This window comes from Oxyura jamaicensis, chromosome 1 (assembly GCF_011077185.1).
Source record: "Oxyura jamaicensis isolate SHBP4307 breed ruddy duck chromosome 1, BPBGC_Ojam_1.0, whole genome shotgun sequence".
Taxonomy (NCBI): Eukaryota; Metazoa; Chordata; class Aves; order Anseriformes; family Anatidae; genus Oxyura; species Oxyura jamaicensis.
Genome location: NC_048893.1, coordinates 40198253 through 40218697, shown reverse-complemented (window position 1 = coordinate 40218697; position 20445 = coordinate 40198253). Strand labels below are relative to the sequence as shown.

General features: G+C 43.6%; 1 protein-coding gene across 1 annotated transcript; it reads left to right on the top strand.

Moving 5' to 3' along the window:
* The first annotated feature begins 166 nt into the window (after positions 1-166).
* On the top strand, positions 167-18472 carry E2F7 (E2F transcription factor 7). Its single transcript, XM_035311511.1, has 12 exons — positions 167-332; positions 2243-2518; positions 4579-4747; positions 6918-7199; positions 7723-7881; positions 8918-9055; positions 9416-9610; positions 10254-10338; positions 10730-11270; positions 12136-12406; positions 13571-13989; positions 15258-18472. Exons 1-12 carry the CDS (start codon positions 246-248, stop codon positions 15432-15434), a joined length of 2799 nt encoding a protein of 932 aa, XP_035167402.1. The 5' UTR covers positions 167-245; the 3' UTR covers positions 15435-18472.
* Positions 18473-20445: the final 1973 nt, after the last annotated feature.

Here is a 20445-nt window from a genome sequence, read left to right as displayed (position 1 = left end):
GCGCCCTGGTGGGGCGGGGCGGCCCCGCGGTGCCACCGCCCCAGTCCCGAGTATCTGTTCTGCCAGATACTGTTGGCCGGCGGCGCGGCCGGGGCTCCCCGGCGGGCCGCGCCTGATTGGCCGGATCGTACGAGCCGGGCCGGAGGGCGCCAGCGCGGGGCCGGGGCGCCTGGCGGGAGCGGCGGGCGGGCGGCACCGGGGCACGGCTCCGGGCAGGGCTCCGGGCACGGCTCCGCTCCGCGCCCATGGAGCCCGGCGTCCTCAGCCTGCGGGAGCTGGCGGCCGGCCGGCCGGGGCGGAGGGGCCGCGCGGAGCCCGAGGAGGCGCAGAAGGTGAGCGGGGCGCCTTGCGGGGGGGAGCCGCGGGGAGGGTGCCCCCCGGGGTAACCAGAGGGGCTCGGAGAGGGGAGAGGGGAAGGTGCCTCTCGCCGTGGTTAAAGCCGGTTACGGCAAGGAGACACGATCCGGGAGGCTGATAGCGGACGGGAGCCGCTCCCGCTCTCCCCGCCGCTTCTTCGTGTGCTCCCCGCACGAAGGTGGGAGACTGGGGCGGTGGCACCGCGGGGCTGAGCCCCCGGCACCCCCTTGCACGAGCCCGGGGACCAGAGGCTGGGGGAAGGTGGACCATCCCCGCTGCAGGTTATGTGTGGTTTCTCCACTGCTAAATGTGCAATTGCGAGGATATATCGCATGCCAACGCTATGGGAGCCTATATCCCAAGGAGTACCGTGGCCCCCAGATTGACCCCTATTTGTCACAGCGTAGTACATTACAGCTGGCTGCTGGTAATTGTAAAAGAAGATACTTGTTACATCCCTGTGGGATATTCATAGGTATGCAGAAATTATACCAGGGTTCAGAACATGATGCTCTCAGCGAGCCAAGTTCGTGCCCACTTTGAACGCTATAGGGCTGCTCCTACTAAAAGCCAGCCTCAGCTGCTACTAAAACTTCTTTGTGCTTTCCAGTAAGACTACACCTGATAAAATGATAGTTGGAATCACCTGTTGGAATGTCTGTATCCACTAGTGATAGTTGAATTGTTCCAAATAAGCAGCAAAACACTGGAAAGTGCTTACACCAAACCTACAGTAACTTCATGTATTTATTTCAGGCAATATTCCATTTCAGAATTGGATCTGCTGCAGTACAAAATAAAGCAGTACAGTACCCACCCTCAAAGTTAGCATGTTAGACTTTCAAAGCTCAACTCAGAACAAGTGTCCTGTTCGTAGGGTGGTAAGTGATAATGGGACTGTAAGAACCGAATGTTCTCCCAGGGCAAAAAGGAGATGTGCTGCTTTCTGCGTGGACACTTCGGGAAGTCCTGCTCTGTGCCAGCTCCAGCATGCTTCCTGCATCCTGCAAAGAAAACCAGCATGTCCTTCTGTTTTCTTCGTCCCTTTCGTCTCCATGAACTGTTTGCACTAACAGGCCAGAGTGAATTAGGATCTACTGTTGCTCAAAAACTGATCTCTCAGCTACGGGATACCATTGATGCTTTCCCTAATGAGTTCCTTTAGATTAGTTGTTGATCATAGTGGGAGTTCTTGCAGTAAGAAGAGGGGGTGAAAAGACTGGCCTTCCTGTTGGATCCAAAGATGAAGAAAGTTGGACTGCAGCTAGAGACTGGAGGGAGTTGAGCTTCATTCAAGGAATGATAAAAATCAGCTTATGAATTAAGGTTTTCCTTCCAGTTTTAGCTGTAGTCAAAGAATACTGTTACGGGGATTTTCTTCATTGTTTTGAGCAGCAGATAGTGCAGATCCAAAGCTTGCTTCGTTTGTGCAGGAAGTTAAGTTCATTTTAGCTTGATGCCTTGCGACGGTCCAAGCTGTATTCCCAGCGTGGCTATTCACTGGGGACTTCCCAAGCAGAACACCATGTCTTCTTGCCAGGCGTGATGTGACCAAAGCGTTCTTTCAGCTTTAGGCCAGTTTGGTGATTTATGTTCATGGGCAGCGCTGTCTTGTAATAACAGTCAGAATTTAAAAGCCTAATAGGCCAGGTTTGACTGATTGACCTCAGCTTCCGTAATTCACAGTAGTATCTCATACTTACTGTCTCCAGTACGCTAGCATATAGAGTATTTCACTGCTTCTGATAAAGGCAGAAGAGCTGTGCTAAATATAGCTTTGAGTGCCAAGGCATGAGTCACGAAGATTACCTTTGTAAGAGCAAATGAAATTGATTGTTGGACTGTTCTTTCCTGTTGTGTCTAAACAACATTTTGTTTTTAATAGGAAAACATATTTGATCGATCCAGGATGGCCCCGAAGACTCCCATTAAGAATGAACCAGTTGATTTATCAAAGCAGAAAGGCTGCACCCCAGAAAGAAATCCAATTACACCTGTTAAGCTCATTGACAGACCTCAGCCTGACCCCTGGACCCCCACTGCTAACCTGAAGATGCTTGTTAGTGCTGCTAGCCCTGACATGAGGGACAGGGAAAAGAAGAAAGAGCTCTTCAGACCTATAGAGAACAGCGAGCAGAACGACATATCTGATTCATTACAGGTGAGACTCAGAACACAGTTCCCGTATGTTCAGTCGCAGCTCTGACCTTCCTTTGATTCTGCCTTGGTTTTCTTCCAACTGGTCCTTCGCTCCTTGTAGGAAATTACAGTATTTTAAATCACTCCCAAAGGCAGATGCTTATACAACACTAGCTGACCAGTATGAAGTTCAAAGACAAAAAGTAGCTGTCTTGGTGGTAATTGACTTGAGACCTCTCAAGAGCCTGACAGTGAATTGATCTGAGAGGACAGTGAAGGAAGCAAAGCTTCAGGTGGGGAAACAGCACAGCTCCTGAAGCTATTTTCCAAAAAAAAATAGAAAATTGCCAGATCACTGTTAAATGGACACTGTGCTTGTCCACTGTACTACCATTTCCAAAAACAGTTGGATTCTGGTGCAGGCATATTTTTCAAGCTATTTTTGCAGTCTTATGCCTTATCCACAATAGTGGACAAGTCCCAGCAGACTGGTCGGTTAAAGTCACTTCCCATCTTTTCACTCCAGCCCCAGACTAACGGTTACACAGTAAAGACAACTCTTAGGAAGTTTTGTATGTGCCAGGACTCAGGTAGTGGTAGGGTTCATCTCCCTCTTTGCTTGAGGAAGTGCATCCATGGAGCTGATGCTGGGTGATGATAAGGGTCATTAGTTTTCTTCTCTCCAGGTTTTTTTTTCCACACAAAGACTTTCATCTCCTGGATGAAAAAGTACTATATTTGTACTTCTTACAAAATACCCTTCACTGAGTATTTCAGTGAGAGGAAGATAGTTCTGGGGTGCTCCTGAGAAATGTCATTTGGTAGGTACAGGTCATGCTACAAATACAGATTTACAGCATCTATGGTGAATATAGTCTGGAGATCTCTCACATTTAGATAAGTCATAGAGCAGCAAACAGTTCTCTGAAGATAATTCCTAACACAGCTTGAGATAAGTAGAAATAGTAGTTGTTAAAAGTTAATCGTATTACTGATCCAAGCCAGTTATAACAGAAGTGCCCACGGAGGTCAGGCAGCATTTTTAGGGTGGCTGCTATAAAGAGTTCCCATGTTTTCTAGATAATAAAACCTGCAATTAATAAGTTTCTGAACATAAACGGTAACTTAGAAGAGATGTGGAAGTGTTACTGTAAAAGTGTATAAAAATTAAAGCATTTAAGGAATACTGCTATTTCTATACCATGGAAAACTCAAAGAATTCAATCAGAGCAACAGCCTGCTATAACGTCACTTAGTCAGCAAAGGACAGCTAAGACCTCATAAGCATGGAAATCTGGGCTACAACAACTGTCACCACTCTCAACTTCTCTTTGCCAGAGATTTTTTCACTTTTTTTAACATAGAATCAAAGCCCCAAAATTATGCATGCAAAAACATCATCCATCATCTTATTTCTTCAACTTGTGTCATAGACATACCTCTTCACACATTTTTGCCATCACAGATGTTGTTTTTTTTTCTGCGGGGGCTGAAAGACCCTATTCAGACGAGCCTTAAGTTAACAGCTTGACCAAGTTTGATGTTCAGAGAGGCTGGGTGGTGCCTTTTGTAGCCACTTAGAGTCACGGTGCCCCCTCCTCCCTACCCCAACCAGCCCAGTTCCTTAAAGTTAGAGGGCCGCTGTGAAGGGCTGTAAAATCTCTTGAAAGTGGTTTTGCAGGAACACTTTGATGGTTTGTACATCTAATTAATTAGATCAAGAAGCTTTTGAGGGAAAATTCCTTCTGCTCTGTCAAAAAGAAGTTCTCCTTCCAAGTAGGATCTAGCCATCTCCTGGTTTGGGGTGTTTAGTCTTACTGGTTTGTTTCCTTCTGCATAACCATTATCCTGTGAGCTTGCAGGTAAGAGATTTTCATTAGAGGTCTCATGTTGGACACTGGATTAAAACGAGCTCGCAAGCAAAAGTATGTTACCCAAGTGCTCTGTGCTTGGAAGAAGTCAGGGTTGCATTCCTATTAGAAAGTCTGAGCTTGACTATTGATGTTGTCTGAAATACACCTTACATGGCTATGCATTGCTTCTAAAGCTCTGTACTAAAGGGTTAATACCTTTTTTTAACAGTATGATATGGTAGACGACAGCACGGTTGATGAATTTGAAAAGCAGAGGCCCAGCAGAAAACAGAAAAGCTTAGGACTCCTGTGCCAAAAGTTTCTAGCTCGCTATCCAAGTTATCCATTGTCAACAGAAAAAACTACTATTTCTCTGGATGAAGTGGCTTCAATTCTTGGTACGTATAACTGCAGAAATGGGGTAACTGATCACTTGGGATAACCCTACAGAAAGCCCTTCAAAACATCAGTCCCCTTACTGAGTGTATTTCAAAGTCTGCCTTTCCTTGGGTCTGGAGGATCTTCTAATCATGCTAATCAAGAGCTAGAAATGCCTAATAGCGCCTAATGTCTGTCTTGATAATGCTACCATTTTGAAATCTGCTTCCTGACAGTGCTTTCTACTAAACAGGTAAATCCTTCAGCTGTTTACCAACACTGTTGCTTTCTTAAATTTTGGATTTGCTGAACACTAAAAGAGTTAAGAGTTGCAAGCCCTCCTAAGGGAGGACTAAAGCAACAAATTACGTCAAAATGGAACATTTAGGGAAATGAGCTGGGTTTACTTCATGAATTAGTAATATGCCTGACATTATATCTTCCATGATCTCATGGTTCATCAAGGTTATCTTAGTTTTAAATGCTGTCTTGTGAAGGGAGGCTACAAGGAGACCTGAAAATGTAGAATGAGAAAATGTGTTGTGTTGAGGCGGTGAGAATGTATGAGCCTATTTGCTGGCTCTGTTGTCAACTTTGGTCTTTTTTTTTTTAAAAAAAAAAAAAAAACTATCAAGAGAAGTAATAAAACCTGGGAGAGAGAGGACTCAGATCACAGCAATAACAAAAGGGATTCAGGTCCATGGAGAGGAAGGGCTTTATGGAATTGGACTTAAACTAAATAAATATTTATATTTAGAACGTTATGTAACAGAAAAGAAGTAACAAAAATGAAATGTGACCTTTTGGGGAAGAAGGAGAACAAAAGTGTAATGTTCTCTGAGACTCTGGTGAGAAAGTCCATTTCTGTGCCTTGGTAATGGGAAGTGAAAATAGAAGAGGATTCAGATAGAGTAAATAGTTGAACAATTCCTTTTAAAAGTATTTTTTTTAAGTGGGGCTGTTATTCCTTTGTATAGTACCCCATCCTTGTGTCGATAACCATGAGTAGTGCATCGTCCTGTGTTGGGGGTGGCATTACCTTGCTTCCCTAAAGACTAGAAATCTTGCTTTAAAGCTTAGTACTGGGGATCTTACCTCCAAGAAAAGGATTTTTTTGTTCTTCTCGATTTCATTTTCACTTCCTTGCTTGTGTGCATCCACTTGCTTCAGCGACCACAGAATCATTCGCTGCTGATAGTGCTGCTGCAACTATATAGGTCTGTGTTCACTGGAAAGCTGGCTATGGTAAGGCCGCGAAGAGGACTGTGCTGCTGGTGCATGATGGACACCAGAATTTGTGTAGCAGTGTTTTTGTAGAGTATCTTGTCACTCTGAAATCTCTACGCACTTAGAAACACTCATGCATTGTTTATCCTAATATGCATTTGAAGCTCGTAAGTGTTATCCATATTCCCCAGATGGGTAAACAGATGCATCAAGGCCTTGCCTTCTGTAGGGAAGTCTTTCAAAACTGTTCCACTTGGCCAGAACTTGTTCTGTTCAAGTGATGTTAATAGTGATGGGATTTCAGGTGCAGCTGCTGCCACTAGCATGTTTTGTCATATGCAACACAGGTTAGTGTGTTATGAAACATAGCCGTGCTTCAGGCAGAGCTGGAAAGAAGTACCCAGGACAGTGAGCAGTTGGCCTGTTCCTGTTCAATCCTCAGCCTTGCTCATACTAGTCAGGCTGAACCCTAGTTGGCCATATTTCATAGATTTTCCCAGACCTAGGTAGGACTGAGGGCTTGTTTCTGCTGCAGGAGTAAGATTTTGCATCTGCCCTGTGTCAGTGCCAGGCTCAGCACCTTTGCTGCCCTCAGTGTTACACATGTGCTTGTAGACAGGTACGTGCCTGAGCTCTGGGAAGAAGGGACAGAGTGCTCTGAAAATCTGAGGGCAGTGTGAATAGATGTGAGTGAGGCTGAGCAAACTGCAGCCAGTTCTGAACACAGCATAGATGTTGTAAGCTAAAGTCATAGCTGGGCTAGCAGCTAGCTGGTAGAGGGCATCATACCATGGGGTTAGTCATACGTAAGTCAGCTTTAATCATGCAGATTGGGATGGATTTAATGTAATGTGTCTGGAAAACACTAAAAGATGTGTTATGAGTGCATATTGAACAGCCCGTGTTCAGCTTCTGTTCAACTGGGCAAGCATCGATGTCTCTTACTTTTCTCAATTCAAACAGGAGTTGAGCGGAGACGAATTTATGACATAGTGAATGTCCTGGAGTCCTTGCACCTGGTCAGCCGCGTGGCCAAGAACCAGTACTGCTGGCACGGCCGGCACAACCTCAGTCAAACTCTGAAAACGCTTCAGGAGGCAGGAGAGCTGCAGTATGGAGAGCTAATGACCTTCCAGCACAAGGAACAGGACTTCGAGTACAAGCTTGGAGAGCGGAAAAAGGAAACTGTTCCCGAATCTCAAGACAGACCGTTACTTGACTTTTCAGAACCAGATTGCACCTCTGGTAAGATAATAATGTGTGTGATGTACTGTAAAGGCATGAGGTCACAGAACTGTCTGTCTTATGCCTGGCACTGGCGTCAGGACAGATTTTCCTTCTCCTCTGGACTGGCAGGAACTTCTGCCAGATGCTCCAGTTCTTCTTCCCTGCCCATACCTGGCAATAAATGCTTTGTCCTGACAGAAGGTGACATGTTCCATTTGTCTAATGTTTACGTGTTGCCCGTATAATTTATAGTGTTTAAGTTCATCGAAGTCACAAAATTGTAGTGGCACTGTGTAACATAACAGAATTAGCTTTGAAGTATGACTTTGTCAAGGCTGTTTCTCTGTAAGCTTTAATTGTTACCCTCTTTCGAGGAGAGACTTCACTCTACATCGCTCAGTTGTTTGCTGCCTTTCAAAAGCTTTCTGCTTCCCAACAAGAAAATACTGTTGTCCTTTTATGTGTGAGAAACCTACTTGCTAGTTTTCTGTCTGTGTTGGACGATACATGCTAAGAGGCTTGGCTGTTATTTGTAACACAGCATCTGCGAACAGCAGAAAGGACAAGTCGTTGCGGATAATGAGCCAAAAGTTTGTCATGCTGTTCCTTGTCTCCAAGACCAAGATAGTCACTCTGGACATCGCAGCAAAGATATTGATTGAAGAAACCCAAGATACAGTGGACCACAGCAAATTCAAAAGTAAGCTGGCTTTTAAGAGACAAATCAGTCAGTAAGAAAAGAAAATGGGGGCGTGTTTGAACTGACACCAGTAGACAGCGGCAAGGGCGGGTCTGGGATCTTTGCTGAAATGTGAGTTTGGTCTTTTAATCAGAAATGCTAGATACTGTAAATAGACATCGGGGTGGGGAAGAGTCAGTTCAACAATTACCTCCAAGTTGTAGCTTGGGGATAATTAGAATGAAGACAAATCAGGTTTCTGACTTGAATTTTTTTATACTTTATACCTTGCTTCCTGTTCCTTTCTGAATGACATTTCAGAACTTACTGAAATGAAATGCATTCTTCCATGGAATTGATGTTACCTCTGCAGACATGTTACTTCTCACTCTGGAAATCTTTCACAGCTGGATAGCACAGTTTGTTTCTCAGTGGGGTTTGGTACTTAGATCCCTTGGATAACTTGGAAAAACTCAGCATTAATAAATAATTTTGAACATGTAAAAATAAAGTACTAGCACTTCAGTCTTAGAATTCTACCCCAGATGCCAGAGGGACTTAAGGACTTCAGCTGGGTAATGGGTTTGGGTACCATATCCAGCTCAAACATGTTATTTATCGGAGTCACAGCTTTTTTTAGGAGTGTTTCATTTTTAAGATTGTAAATACAAGTCCTCTTGTGATCAGCTGTGCACATCCACAAGCCTCTTGCCCCCATGCATGTCTTTTTCCTTTATGAAGGTTGCTGCCTTTTCTGGTGAGGTAATTCCTCCCTGTAATCCCTCCCTTACCATTTCCATCAAAATGAGGTAGGCTGGCTTAAACTTGACTAGCTAAGCTGGACGAGCAGCCAAGATAAGAAGCAGTGACAAGCAGGTGGAAGTGGGAGCTGGCATGGAAGCCTTTATAGGAGGTAGCCCAAGTCCATCCCAATTTGACTTTACTCACCTCTTCTGTGAGAGCTATGGTGATACTCCGGAATGAAGTTACTACATATATATGTGCTGTGTGCACTGTAAGTGTGACTGTCTGTACTTTTTCTGTCCCTTCTTGTTAGCAAAGGTACGAAGGCTGTATGATATCGCCAATGTTCTTACCAGCCTGTGCTTGATAAAGAAAGTTCACGTCACAGAGGAACGGGGACGCAAGCCAGCTTTCAAGTGGATTGGGCCCGTGGAATTCCCTGGAAAGATTGGTAAATTGTGAAGCTCATAGCCCTTTTCTTTTTCATTTGACATTCCCTTCCAAATTATAAAAGGTTGTTTTCTGTGTGTAAAGAACGATCTGGCATTCATTGTCCACCCTGTGGTTTTTAACTGCTTGCCAGCTCAAAATTTGCCCATGCTGGACTTAGTGCTCGAAGGCTGTTGAGGGATATTGAATGATGATACTATGTCTTGCTGGCATTTTTACATTGCCTTACCTAACTATGAATAATTCTAAGAACTGTAGAGCAATGGTTACCTCTTAATGACAAGGTTTGGTAACATGGCAGAAGCCTAAACAGTGAGCTGTGTTCCTTGAGGGACTGTTGTACAAAATTGTATTCCTTCAGATGAGCCAAGAGGGCATAACCCAACATCTGATCCTCTACCAGGGGAGCAGAGAGGTGCCTGTGCCCCATACCAGATCTGTGCAACTGGGAAGCAAAGGTTTACACGTCACGCGTCGTTTAATGGCACGCAGCCTTGTGAAGGGACCAAAAGGAAGGTCAGTTCTGAGCCCAGCAGCCCACGTCAGGAGAGGCAAGGTAACTACTAAGGAAGCATGTTTTCTTGTATCCTGCTGGATCTACCCAAATGTGGGCCCATCACTTTAAGGCTCTCATTTGTGTGAAACAGCCTAATAAAATATATATGAATTATCTTAGGGAGGTGTCAATAGTTCCGCTGCCCAGGTGATGAGACTTGTGTTCTGGATCTTCCAGGCAAGTGCATAAAGTTAGATGAAATGAATCTGTTTGACACTGCCTTGAATCAGCAGTTTGTGTTCTGGTAAACGTTTCTGTTCACTAACTGCAACTTTAGTGTGGTTTCTTCTGTTGAAATTTGGTATAGATGAAGAAGGATTCTTTAGACACAAAAACTTGCTTTATGTTATGCTTCATAATATAGTGGAATTTTCTATAACAATCTAATGGAAAGCTCTTAAAAATGGTAAAGCAATTACAGGGCCTTTCACAGCTCCCTGTTACAGGAAATGATCATGTCAAGCACCCTTCCAGTGGGACTGAGAGTTGTGAGCATCTTGCAGGTTCTGACTCTAGGTGATCGGTGGATGTTATAAAAATGTGCCCGGCAAGAAAAACTATATCCATTACTTGATATGGTTGGTATCAAAATATGCTTGGTAAACCTACCTGTTACTAATTGAGTGCTCCTTTGTTCTTTCAGCCTGTATTGTGAATTCAGATGAATATTGCTCAAAAATGATAAATCTAGCAACCGTCTGTAGGCAGAAAATAGAGGAAGATACTAGGTAAGTCAGTCTTACAAACTTCTGTCTAGTTACAGCTTGGTGCTTGTCATGTTTAGTTCAATGTTAGTTTCCATTAATGGGACCAAGAGAGTAATAATGAGACCCTAGCAATTTTTGGTTTTAATTATAATATGTCTCACTATGGCTTGTTTGTGTTTTTTTGTTGTTGTTCTGCCAAGAAATTGAGGAGTCTGCTTCTGTATAATTTGATAAAATTTAAAAAAAAGAAAAAAAAAAAAAAAAGAAAGACAGTCCTTGTAAACTGTGTAAAATAAGTGGAGTTTCCTGGTGAATTTTCCACACTTATGCTAGAGAATGTACCTAGTTGTTTTTGAGGATAATACTTGAGTTTACTTTTGTACTAAATGTTTTTCTTTTTTCTTTGTTTTAGGACCAAAGTTTGTGCCACAGAAACGATACTAAATTCAGCAAGGAACCCAAGTATAGCATCACCTCTCTCCCTTCTTACCGTTCCTGGGGACTCTGATTTTTGCGTTAACCCTTTGCCTCAGGCAGTTTTCCCTGTGGTCCAGGCAGATGTGCCAGGTGTCTTGCTGCCAAATGGGGTCAGCAACCAAGCTCTACAACCTTCTGCTCCAGCAGCCTCCAGAACAGAAAATGGAAAACCTACTCTGCTCCCCAGCCAGCCCTTCCTGTGTTTTCCCTCATCATCCCTTTTTATGTTGTGTGGCGGTCTTCAGGAAAACCTCTTGAGGGAGAACTCGCCTGCAGCAGGAGACGTAGGAAACAGGAGCACAGAGGAGAAGGCCTCGCCTGCAGAAGCTCAGGGTGCTGGCCCTCCAGCTGGCTGCCAGAAACGCAGCTCCCACAAGTGCACGTCCCCCTCTGCACCTATAGATGATGAAGAGCCAGCTGCTAAAAAGCAGACCGTGGAACAGAGTGATGGCCCTCTCTCACTTGTAGTACCCAAGGTAAAGAAGTGAATCGCATTATCACTTAGGCTTCCTGCTAGTGAGGAAAGACTTTGCCCAAAACAGCGTGTTTATAAGTGAAAATTCACTGCACTGCTCTTGTTACAGATACAAATGCTACTTCCCGAGTGTTTATACAATTATATGGCTGCTGTGTCAGCAAGTACAGGCATTAATTGGGAGAAATTTTCACACTCAGAGGGGAAATTGGGTTGTGATTGCTTTGCATGCTGAAAGAATGATCAGCTGTTCTTGGGAATCAATGCCTTGATCCTTGTCTTCAGGCTGGCAGAAGGGACAAAATCAATGTGTCTATTACTATTCATCTTCCCCTGTTTGCTTCAGCTTTCCCAGACAGCAGCAGCATCGCTTACTCCCCTGAGCTACAGAAAATGTGACTAGTACTTTCCCCCTACTCTGTCTCCATCCTGAATCCCTTTGTCACCCGGTGCTGCCCACAGCAGAATGGTGAGAGAGGAGATCGTGGTGAAGTGTGTCACTCTCAGTTCTTTTAGCTACTGAAAATAGGTATCAGGCTCAAGGATGTATCAGTGCTTGAATATATGCCATCTGAAACAGATGTTTTTCCTTACCAATAGAAAGAAATGAACCCCCAAGCTCGGGTACTTCTTAACTACTGTCTCCAAGTGCAGAAAGTGAACTGCAGCGCTGGGTACAGGAGTCAGGCATCACTAAAATTGCTCTTCAAACCCTCAGACAAAATCTTTAACTTGGTGACTTGCTAATCAGCTTTGCCCTGCTCTTGTACACAAGTAAACATTTTATTCTTTAGCTGAGGAAGGTGTATAAGAGACATCGTACTGTATTTCAGTTTGAATGCCTCATTACCTCTGTTTTTCCTTAGAAGCCTTCTGAGTTGCACAAGGCAGATTCTACCCCAGGGAGCGGCTGTGCATCTGCTGTACATCTAGAAGCTCTTCATCTTGACCTCTCAAGTCCTGCTGCTCCAGAGACTGAAGACAAAAAGTCTATGAGCCCTTTAGATTCTCAGGAGCAAGAAAAATGGCCTAAGAATAAAGACCCCCATGAACCTTCTCCAGGAAAAGAACACCCCTCTAAAGAAAATGCCAATCAACCTTTTCTGCCGCAGTATCTTTATGTTCAGCCTACTGCTGGTAAGGACAGGCATGAGATCTAGAGGTACTCAGCCCTCTCTATCTGTACACTGAGCTGTTCAAATAGGGAGACCTACAGATAGGTCAGTAAGTCTATAGTTGGCACAAAAAGTGTCAGCGGGTTTTCCATGGCAGTTTAATAGCTCTGAATTCTCTTGACTCTGTATGAACCGTTGCTTCTCTGAAAATGCAGGCTTTTTTTTTTTCTTTGAGGTACCCAGACATTACTAGAGATAAATAATGCAGATTTTCTATGCTTGAATTATATGGAAAAAAAAAAAAAAAGCCGATCTGGCATTCGAAACTGGGGGCAGCTGGAAGTCTAGATTTGGCAGAAAAGCAGCCAGAATCGTGCAAAAGCAGTCCTGTAAGGGGTCATCTGTGAATTTCGTACTTTCTTGTTATGTGCATCAGTGGCATAATCCCACACAGACTGAGGCACTGAGTGTTCATGGACACACTGGGGATGGGAAGGAAGCAGCTGAAAATACTAAAAATATGGAATTTCATGTCCACCCTTATTTGTGACTGCTCATGTGGTATGGAAGACTATTCTGTGGGAACAGCATACGTGTGGCAGATTTTCATGATTACTGCATTATTATTTGATTCCTTTGTCACAGAACGGGGTCTGCAGGACTTCGCTTATGTGGAGAAGTTTATAGAATAGAGACCTCAGTTAGAAAATGTTGATCTTGGAGTTTAGGAAGGTCAGACAAACAATTCAAAACAATATTTCAATTTTTTTAAGGAAAATGAGCATCTTTGGGGTATATCTTTGTGGAATTTTTCCATTTGCATTTGTTTCTTGTTAAAACCCAGTGTATGTACTTCAGTACAGCATAGAATCCGATTCCTGTTAGTGAAGAGTTTCTTTAGCCAAGACATTACCTGTAACTCAAGATAGAAGCAGAAAATAGCAAGGGTGTAGTTGGTGCTTAATATGAATAAAGTAAATGGTTGCAGAGATAGTGAACAGGCAGCAGGGGGGGACATGGAGGTAGGTAGGAAAAGGGGGGTTGACTGAACAGCCAGTTTTTTCTTCCTGAGCAGCCTCTCTTTCTTTCTCTTCTCATCCTTCTCTCTTGTTCTAGATGAAGTTATAAGAGCTTAGTTCAAAATTTGTCATCTGTATTAATGCCTTGCTGTTTCTCTTTGGTTTAGGACTAAGCAATTTTAATTTCCTGTTCTCTGCAAACCAAGCTCCCGGTGCCATTGGGCTGGCTGCAAGCCAGGTACCTTCTCTGAGCATCCCCTGTGTCATGGTGCCATCAGCAGCCTTGGCTTCCTTCCCTCTCGTCTGTTCTCCTGCGATCCCCAGTCCTCTTTCTCCGGTTCCTGATGGCTCCTTCTCAGCTGCGGCCTCCATGAATATCAGCATGTCCGGCCTGGCATCGACAGCACCTGTTTTCATCGGCACCACGGCAGTGGTTACTCCAAATGCCCCCCCCTCAGTGGATCCCCAGCAAACAGCTCACCCCGCTGTGCACCTGAGTCCTGTGCTTGCCAGGTCCTGCAGTACTGTTAAACTGGACTCCCCTGTGTGCGTGGGGCATCCGGTGACCCTCCTGAAGCTGCAGCAGGTAAGGCCAAAAGGTGGCTGAATGACGGTGAAGCAGCAGCTCCAGCTGACTGGCACTGAAGGCAGCTTGTGCTGCAGGCTGGTGCCTGTGCGTCAGAGCAGCAGGTTGGCAGGCTGGGACTTGGTGTCCTCCCCCTAATGTACACGTCCACCCGTACTGGTGGGAGGGCAGTGGGTTTTAAAAAACTTAACAAGAACTTTAAAAGATAAAAAGTCTGGCACAAATAGGAGTAAAAAATGAGTTGCTGGTTGTTTTCCCCAAGATTTGAGTGTTTTTTCTAGTTGGACACTGTCGTTGTAAGTGTATCATGCAGGAGCTATAAGAAGCACATTGTAGGAGGATTGTTTGTTGTATTTCAGGAGTCAACTGGCTAGAACCAGGTGGTAGTGTGCTGGGTATCCTCACCCCCAGTTCTAATCACTGTTCACCAAGGAATGGAAACTGAATTGCAGTATCAGATCAGAACTGGGAGGAAAACACCAATTTTCATGGGTTTTGTTGAACCTTTATATGATGGTATAAATGATATAATGATAGTTTTGAAAATCTACCATGGGAATGGGCTTTTTAAGTTAATAAATGAGAAATTAGAAAATGAAAGGCTCATTTAACTGAGGTACAATGATGACATAAAGCAGTCATGTCATGCTGTTACCTGGGTCTTCACAACTACTGGCAGTGATGTTTTGGCACCGATTTAGCTTAAATTTTTAGATCTGTCATGTATTTTCTAATGCAGAGACAAATCAAAGTTTCGGAAGCTTTATGACAGTTATTTTATGTTTATTTTGCTTATACTTTATAAAAAGTCTGTAACAGAGTCAATCTGATTACAGATACCAGCGTTAAAGGTAACAGTAGAGTGGCACTTAAAACAGAAGTGGCCTGGGTTTAAGAAATTAATTTTAGATCTGTGTTAATGCTAGCAAACAACAGAAATGAGTAAAACAATAAGGAGGAAAAAGAGCCATTTAAGTTAGAGGCCAAGACTGGCATAAGAATGAATGAGTATGAACTAGCCATGAATACATTTAAGTTGGAAATGAGGCAGAGGCTTTCAGCTTCACAGAAGTGATGTACTGGCAGACAACCCCAGAACAAAAAGCAGGGGCAAAGTCCATAGCCTTTCATGTGGAGCTTCTGAAAGGATTGGGTGACGTGGTTTCCTATAGTAGCTGGGTACAGGGCTGCATATCTACAAGCTCTCTTCTGTTTGCATGCTTGCATGTAGGCTTTGATAATTACTTTTTGTTTTGTTTCACAAATAGCCTTCATCAACTCCTGTCACTCCCAAGAGCATTCGTCCTGCGCGTCATGAGACATTTTTCAAAACTCCTGGAAGTCTTGGAGATCCTGGTGCATGGAAAAAAGGTGAAGGCAGCCAGACCAGAAACGCCAGCTCTGTGCAGAGGCGACTAGAAATCTCTAGTAGCAGCAGTGACTAACCCCAGACGTTGCAAAGGGTGGGCAGATTGTCCTAGGACACTGTATCCATTACAAGAGAACAAGCTCTTATCTGACAAGAGGAGCACGTTAAAATGTCATCCCTTTTGGCATGCTTCCCCATCATCTTTTCACCCACCAGTTCTGTTAACCTTCTTCACAAATCAGCCTTGGTAACGAAAACCTTTTACTTAATTGTTCTTCAGTACTGATTTGAATTCAGATGCTGTGCTTCACACAGCCTTGTGGGCATCAAATTGTATTTGTGGTTTTAATTTGGAAAACCCTCTCTGTTGCTGTGAGGAGACGCAAACAGATTTCCTCGGAGTCCCCATGGGTTCTTTGTTCATGGTTTTAAGTGAGACGTCTAGCACTTATCTGGGGTAAGCGTGTTTTTTTTTTTTTTTTTACATATACTCTACTTACCCTGAGTAAATCTGCAGTGAAATTGATAAACTTCTGCAGTTGCAAGAGCAACTGCGTCCTTAGTTCCAATCTGTCAAACCCTGCCTCCGCAGTACAGCCTCTTGCTATTTATTTTGTACGTTAGAGTGGGAGCTCCAGAATAACAGATTTTCTCAGGGTAGGATTACTTGAATGTCAGTTGATTGTTGTACAATTTGCCCAGCACTTCTGGCTAGGAAAACCTAATAATAACACAGTATGATTGAATGTATACATGTGAAAAATATTAAGACCAAAATAACTGTGAATGTGAACGTTTTTATAGTTATGTTAACAAACTGTGCTGTTCCTTGGGTTTCTTTCTCCTAATCTGAGCAAAGGTACAAGGTAGATACAAAGAATACAGAACCTGAGTCTTTCAATCAGTTCGACAAATTAATTTGAGAATGTCAAGCCACTGGGAGGGTGGTGCTAAGATTTCATCTACCATTAAATATATCTAGTCTTTATGACTCAGGAACACTTGTAAGTCATTAACCACATGATTAGGTTCAGTTTAACCTGAGTCTACTTAAGTCTCCTTAAGTGCCTACTTAAGTCAATTTTAAGTAAACCCTTAAGGGGTATAGGCTGAAGTGCCTAGCTGTTCACTTACGGGAATTTTGTCACTAGCTAATAGTGCGTTTGAGTGTACTTGGAAGACAAGGGAGATCTTATATTTTTGGCACATACCTATCTAAACCATAAAAAGAAGCTGAAAAGAATGTGAGCCATAAATTTTGGAAGTGGGAGAAAATTATCCATCCTCCTTATGAGAAGATAAGGAGAAAGGAAAGGGCATGTATAACACTTAACATTCAGGGTCCTCACATAATGGATGGTGCTATTAATAATACAGGACATAAGAGTTAATGCTCTTATGCATCGGTATGTTTTCACTGGTGTAGCAGTATGCCATTAAATTTGTGCAGTTTCCTCTTTGGAAGACAGGAAGTGTTGCTGTTGACATCATGTTACTCCAGATTTTCAGCAAACACAGGGCCAACATTGTCAGCTCTTCTCTGATGAGCACTAACTTTGCATTGAATGATAGTACTGGTTTTCCAAGGGTAAAGACTGTGATGTGCTACTTGGGTGATCAAGGGAGGCTAGGACTGGCTTTGGGGGCTGAGGAGTTGGTAAGAAATTTTATTTTTATAATGGAATGTTATTAAAATGGAATTTAAGAAAGAACTTTAGTGAAACTGGGAGTTGAATAATGTGGCCTTATTTTAGAACAGACCAATAACAGCCTTATAAGGAGAGCTGGTTAGCCCTCATTGAAAGTCTCTATAGCAGAATTATCATAGGAAGTTTCAGAGGTGCTAAGGAGAAATATTCAGACTGCTAAATTTTATTTTTATTATTATTACACTACAGTTGTGAAAGTTTACAATTTTTGCTTCTGAATTATTTCTTCCTCTACCCCCACTTAAATTAATTTCATTTTGAAAAAGGAACGTGTAACTGGCACAGTGGTGCCACTGCATTTCTGCTAACATACATTTGTTGCCATTCTGGCTGGAAACAGGCTGCTGGGGTTCTGGGTGACATGATGGATATCGATTCTCCAAACCTTTTTTTTTTTTTTTTTCTCTTCACCTCTAGTACGGTGCAGCCTTTTAATGAAATGGCAGCTGGGAGCTGAGAGGAGGATTTGGCATATTCACTCTCTGCTCCAGTTGAAGCATCATCACAAAAATTGCCTCCTTGTGTCAGTTGTGTTACTCTGAGTCATAACTAACCTAACGATACTTGAAAATGCAGGAGCTGAAAATGTATCTTCGGTTTCCAATTTCTGCTTCCACTTTTGAGTTTCTGTAAATACAGCAGGCCTGGAATTGAGGATTGACTCCCTCACAATCAAAGCTGTTTGATGGGTTGCTGTTGTGAAAGCAGATTTGGGTTTGGGAGAAGAAAGGGAGTTTACATGCTGTTCTGTTTTTGTCAATGCAAAATTCTCACTGGAGTAGGTGGAAAGCAGTGATGGAGCAGCAGGACTGAAGCTTTTGGGTGATGTTGGGAGCAGTGCTACTTGCAGCACCTGAGCTGCTGCTGTGCTAGACTGGCAAGGCAGAAGGGTGGGTTGTCATGAGGGAATGAGTTTACATTTCCCATCTTTACCTTCACTGAAAGCTGAAATTTAAACAAGAAACAATTCACCAGCAAAGTAGCTTTGGAAAAGCAGAATTTGTATTTGCACTGACAAAAAGTGCATGCCTGTGATGTTCTGCAGGGTTTATAAAACCTTTTGGTTTCAAGACAGTTGTTAAGGAGGGTGAGCGTGTAACTTATACTTGAATCTACCTGCCACGTTTACATTTCTGATTATCTTTTGTAAATTGGTGCTATTTCTGTATTTAAAAAGCTGTATTTTTAATGTAAAGCTGCTTCCAGTTTGTATCTTTGCACTGCTAGTTTAATATAGATATTAATTTTATTGCTGCTTGTAACTGTCCTGCTTTTCCTGCTCTCTTGCGATCTTTCTAGCTGTTTGCATATAGCTTTACTCCAATCACACTGAATTGAATTTTTTAATACTATCTTTTAGCAAAATATTAAACTTTTACAGAATAAAATGGAACTAAAAACAAGACTGAGGTTGTGGTGTCACTATGGAGAGCATCCTTGAAAAGAAATGTATGTCTACCATGCATTCAAATTAGCAGTCACTGTGGGATCTGAGCACTGAATAAGTAACCCCAGCTGCTTTTACATTCAGCTTGTATGCTTAGCACAGACAAGAATCTCCTTTCAGCTATTTTAGGTACAAGGACTGCTGCACTATAAACTAACAAAGTCCTGGAGCTGACTAAGAGAAGGGTCCTGGCCCATGCAAAGTGACCCCAAGCTCTGCTTCTATAACATGGGAGAGATGTCAGTGCCAGGATACCATAATTCAAAAACTGTACCAAGTTGACTAAATGTGTGCCTGGGGCCTGTCACCCACATGCCTTCTGGCATGAAAGCCTCACTTCTATGCAATGTAAAGGTCAGGAATAACAGCAGTAAGCCACATTTCTCAGCAGGTTGAGTTTTTTTTGCGAGCATTTTCTCAGAGGTGTCTAGCAAAAGCTTTGTTCATGTTGTAGATGTGATACCAGGGTGCTCTTGAACTCATTGTCGTGGGAAAACACCTGTAAACTATGCTTTGGTTCAGACTTTAGTTTCTTGTCTGAAGAAGCAATGAAATGGAGTTATCTATTTCTCACACTATATAGGATTTTCAGCAGGCTGGCATTACATTGACACTATGCAGATAGTTTTTCCAGCTGATCCTAGTGGTGACACTACAGTGGACAGCTGGGAAGACCCAGGACCTGAAATGTAAGTGGCCGATCATTGAGCCGGTCAACCCACACCCCCTTTTTTCTGTGTCTGGGAGTTTCCCAGGAGCAAGCCCCCTGGCACTGGGCTGTGGGTAGGGGCATGAGCCTGGGCACTGTCCACCGGGGTCCTGCCCTGCCACCAGCCCCCTGGGGCTGCCCAGGGCTCCATTGCCGTCCCTCAGCCCCAAGTCTCCACAGGATGGCAGCAATGCCTGCCCCGCTGCCGGGCCTCAGGTGCTCAGGAGCAAGGCAGGCCCTGACGCAGGCCCATTGTCCCGGGGGTGAAAGCCATGGTCTGCTTGTGCATGCTCACTGACCATGAACTGCTCGTAAAAAAAACAGTTTAGCTCATGTGGATGCATGAGCTGGGGACAAGGCTGCTGTGTTAAATTTGTAGCCTACAGGCTGCAGAGGCCTGTGTAGGCACATGGCACAGGGAAGACAGGGCCATGCTCACCCGTGGCCTCACTGTTGTGTCTGGGACATGAAGAAGCTGAACAGGGACCAGGTATCAGAGTCCTCCGTACTGTGCCACGTGTACCTGGTCCCCCCTGAGCTCTGCAGGCTTTGATATTTGTGAACACCATGGTATCTGTTCAGCATCTTCAAATCTGCTCACATTTAACCACCTCCATGCACACAAGACACAGCTTGACCTAACACTAAGCCTGTGCCTGTTAAAATCAATGGCAGTTCCACTCCTGATTTCAGTAAGTCCCTCACTGCCTCATTCCCTCTGTAATTAAAGAGATGTGAGTTAACATCCTGCATCACCAAGAAATGGCTTCAAGATGCCTGAGTTATGACTGGCTGAGTTCCTCGAGAGTCATTTCTAAAATGAAAACTCAGCAGCTCACTCAATATTGTTTGTTTTATTTTTGACCTGTGACTCCACCAATATTAACTTTTCCCTTTCCACTGACAGGAAAGATTGTAATTTTAATAAGATAAAATATGGTATGAGGAGTGCTAACAAACCCTAACCCTGCTCCAGCTTCTCTAGCAGGGCCATGGCTGTAGTTTTCTTGGGAAAGAGCAGGGCTGTAGCTTCAAGTAGTTCCTGTCCTCATTGGCGTGCTTTTAATTCTCCCTTCTGAAGTAAAGAATAATTAGAGGGGAACATTCAACGCCCTCTGATTTAGTTCTCTATAAAAAGGGAAAATTAAAAGTGGTGGCATTGCGAATGGAAGTCTTACTGCTCCACAGCCTGGGCCAGCTGGGAGACAGAAGTAATTCCACG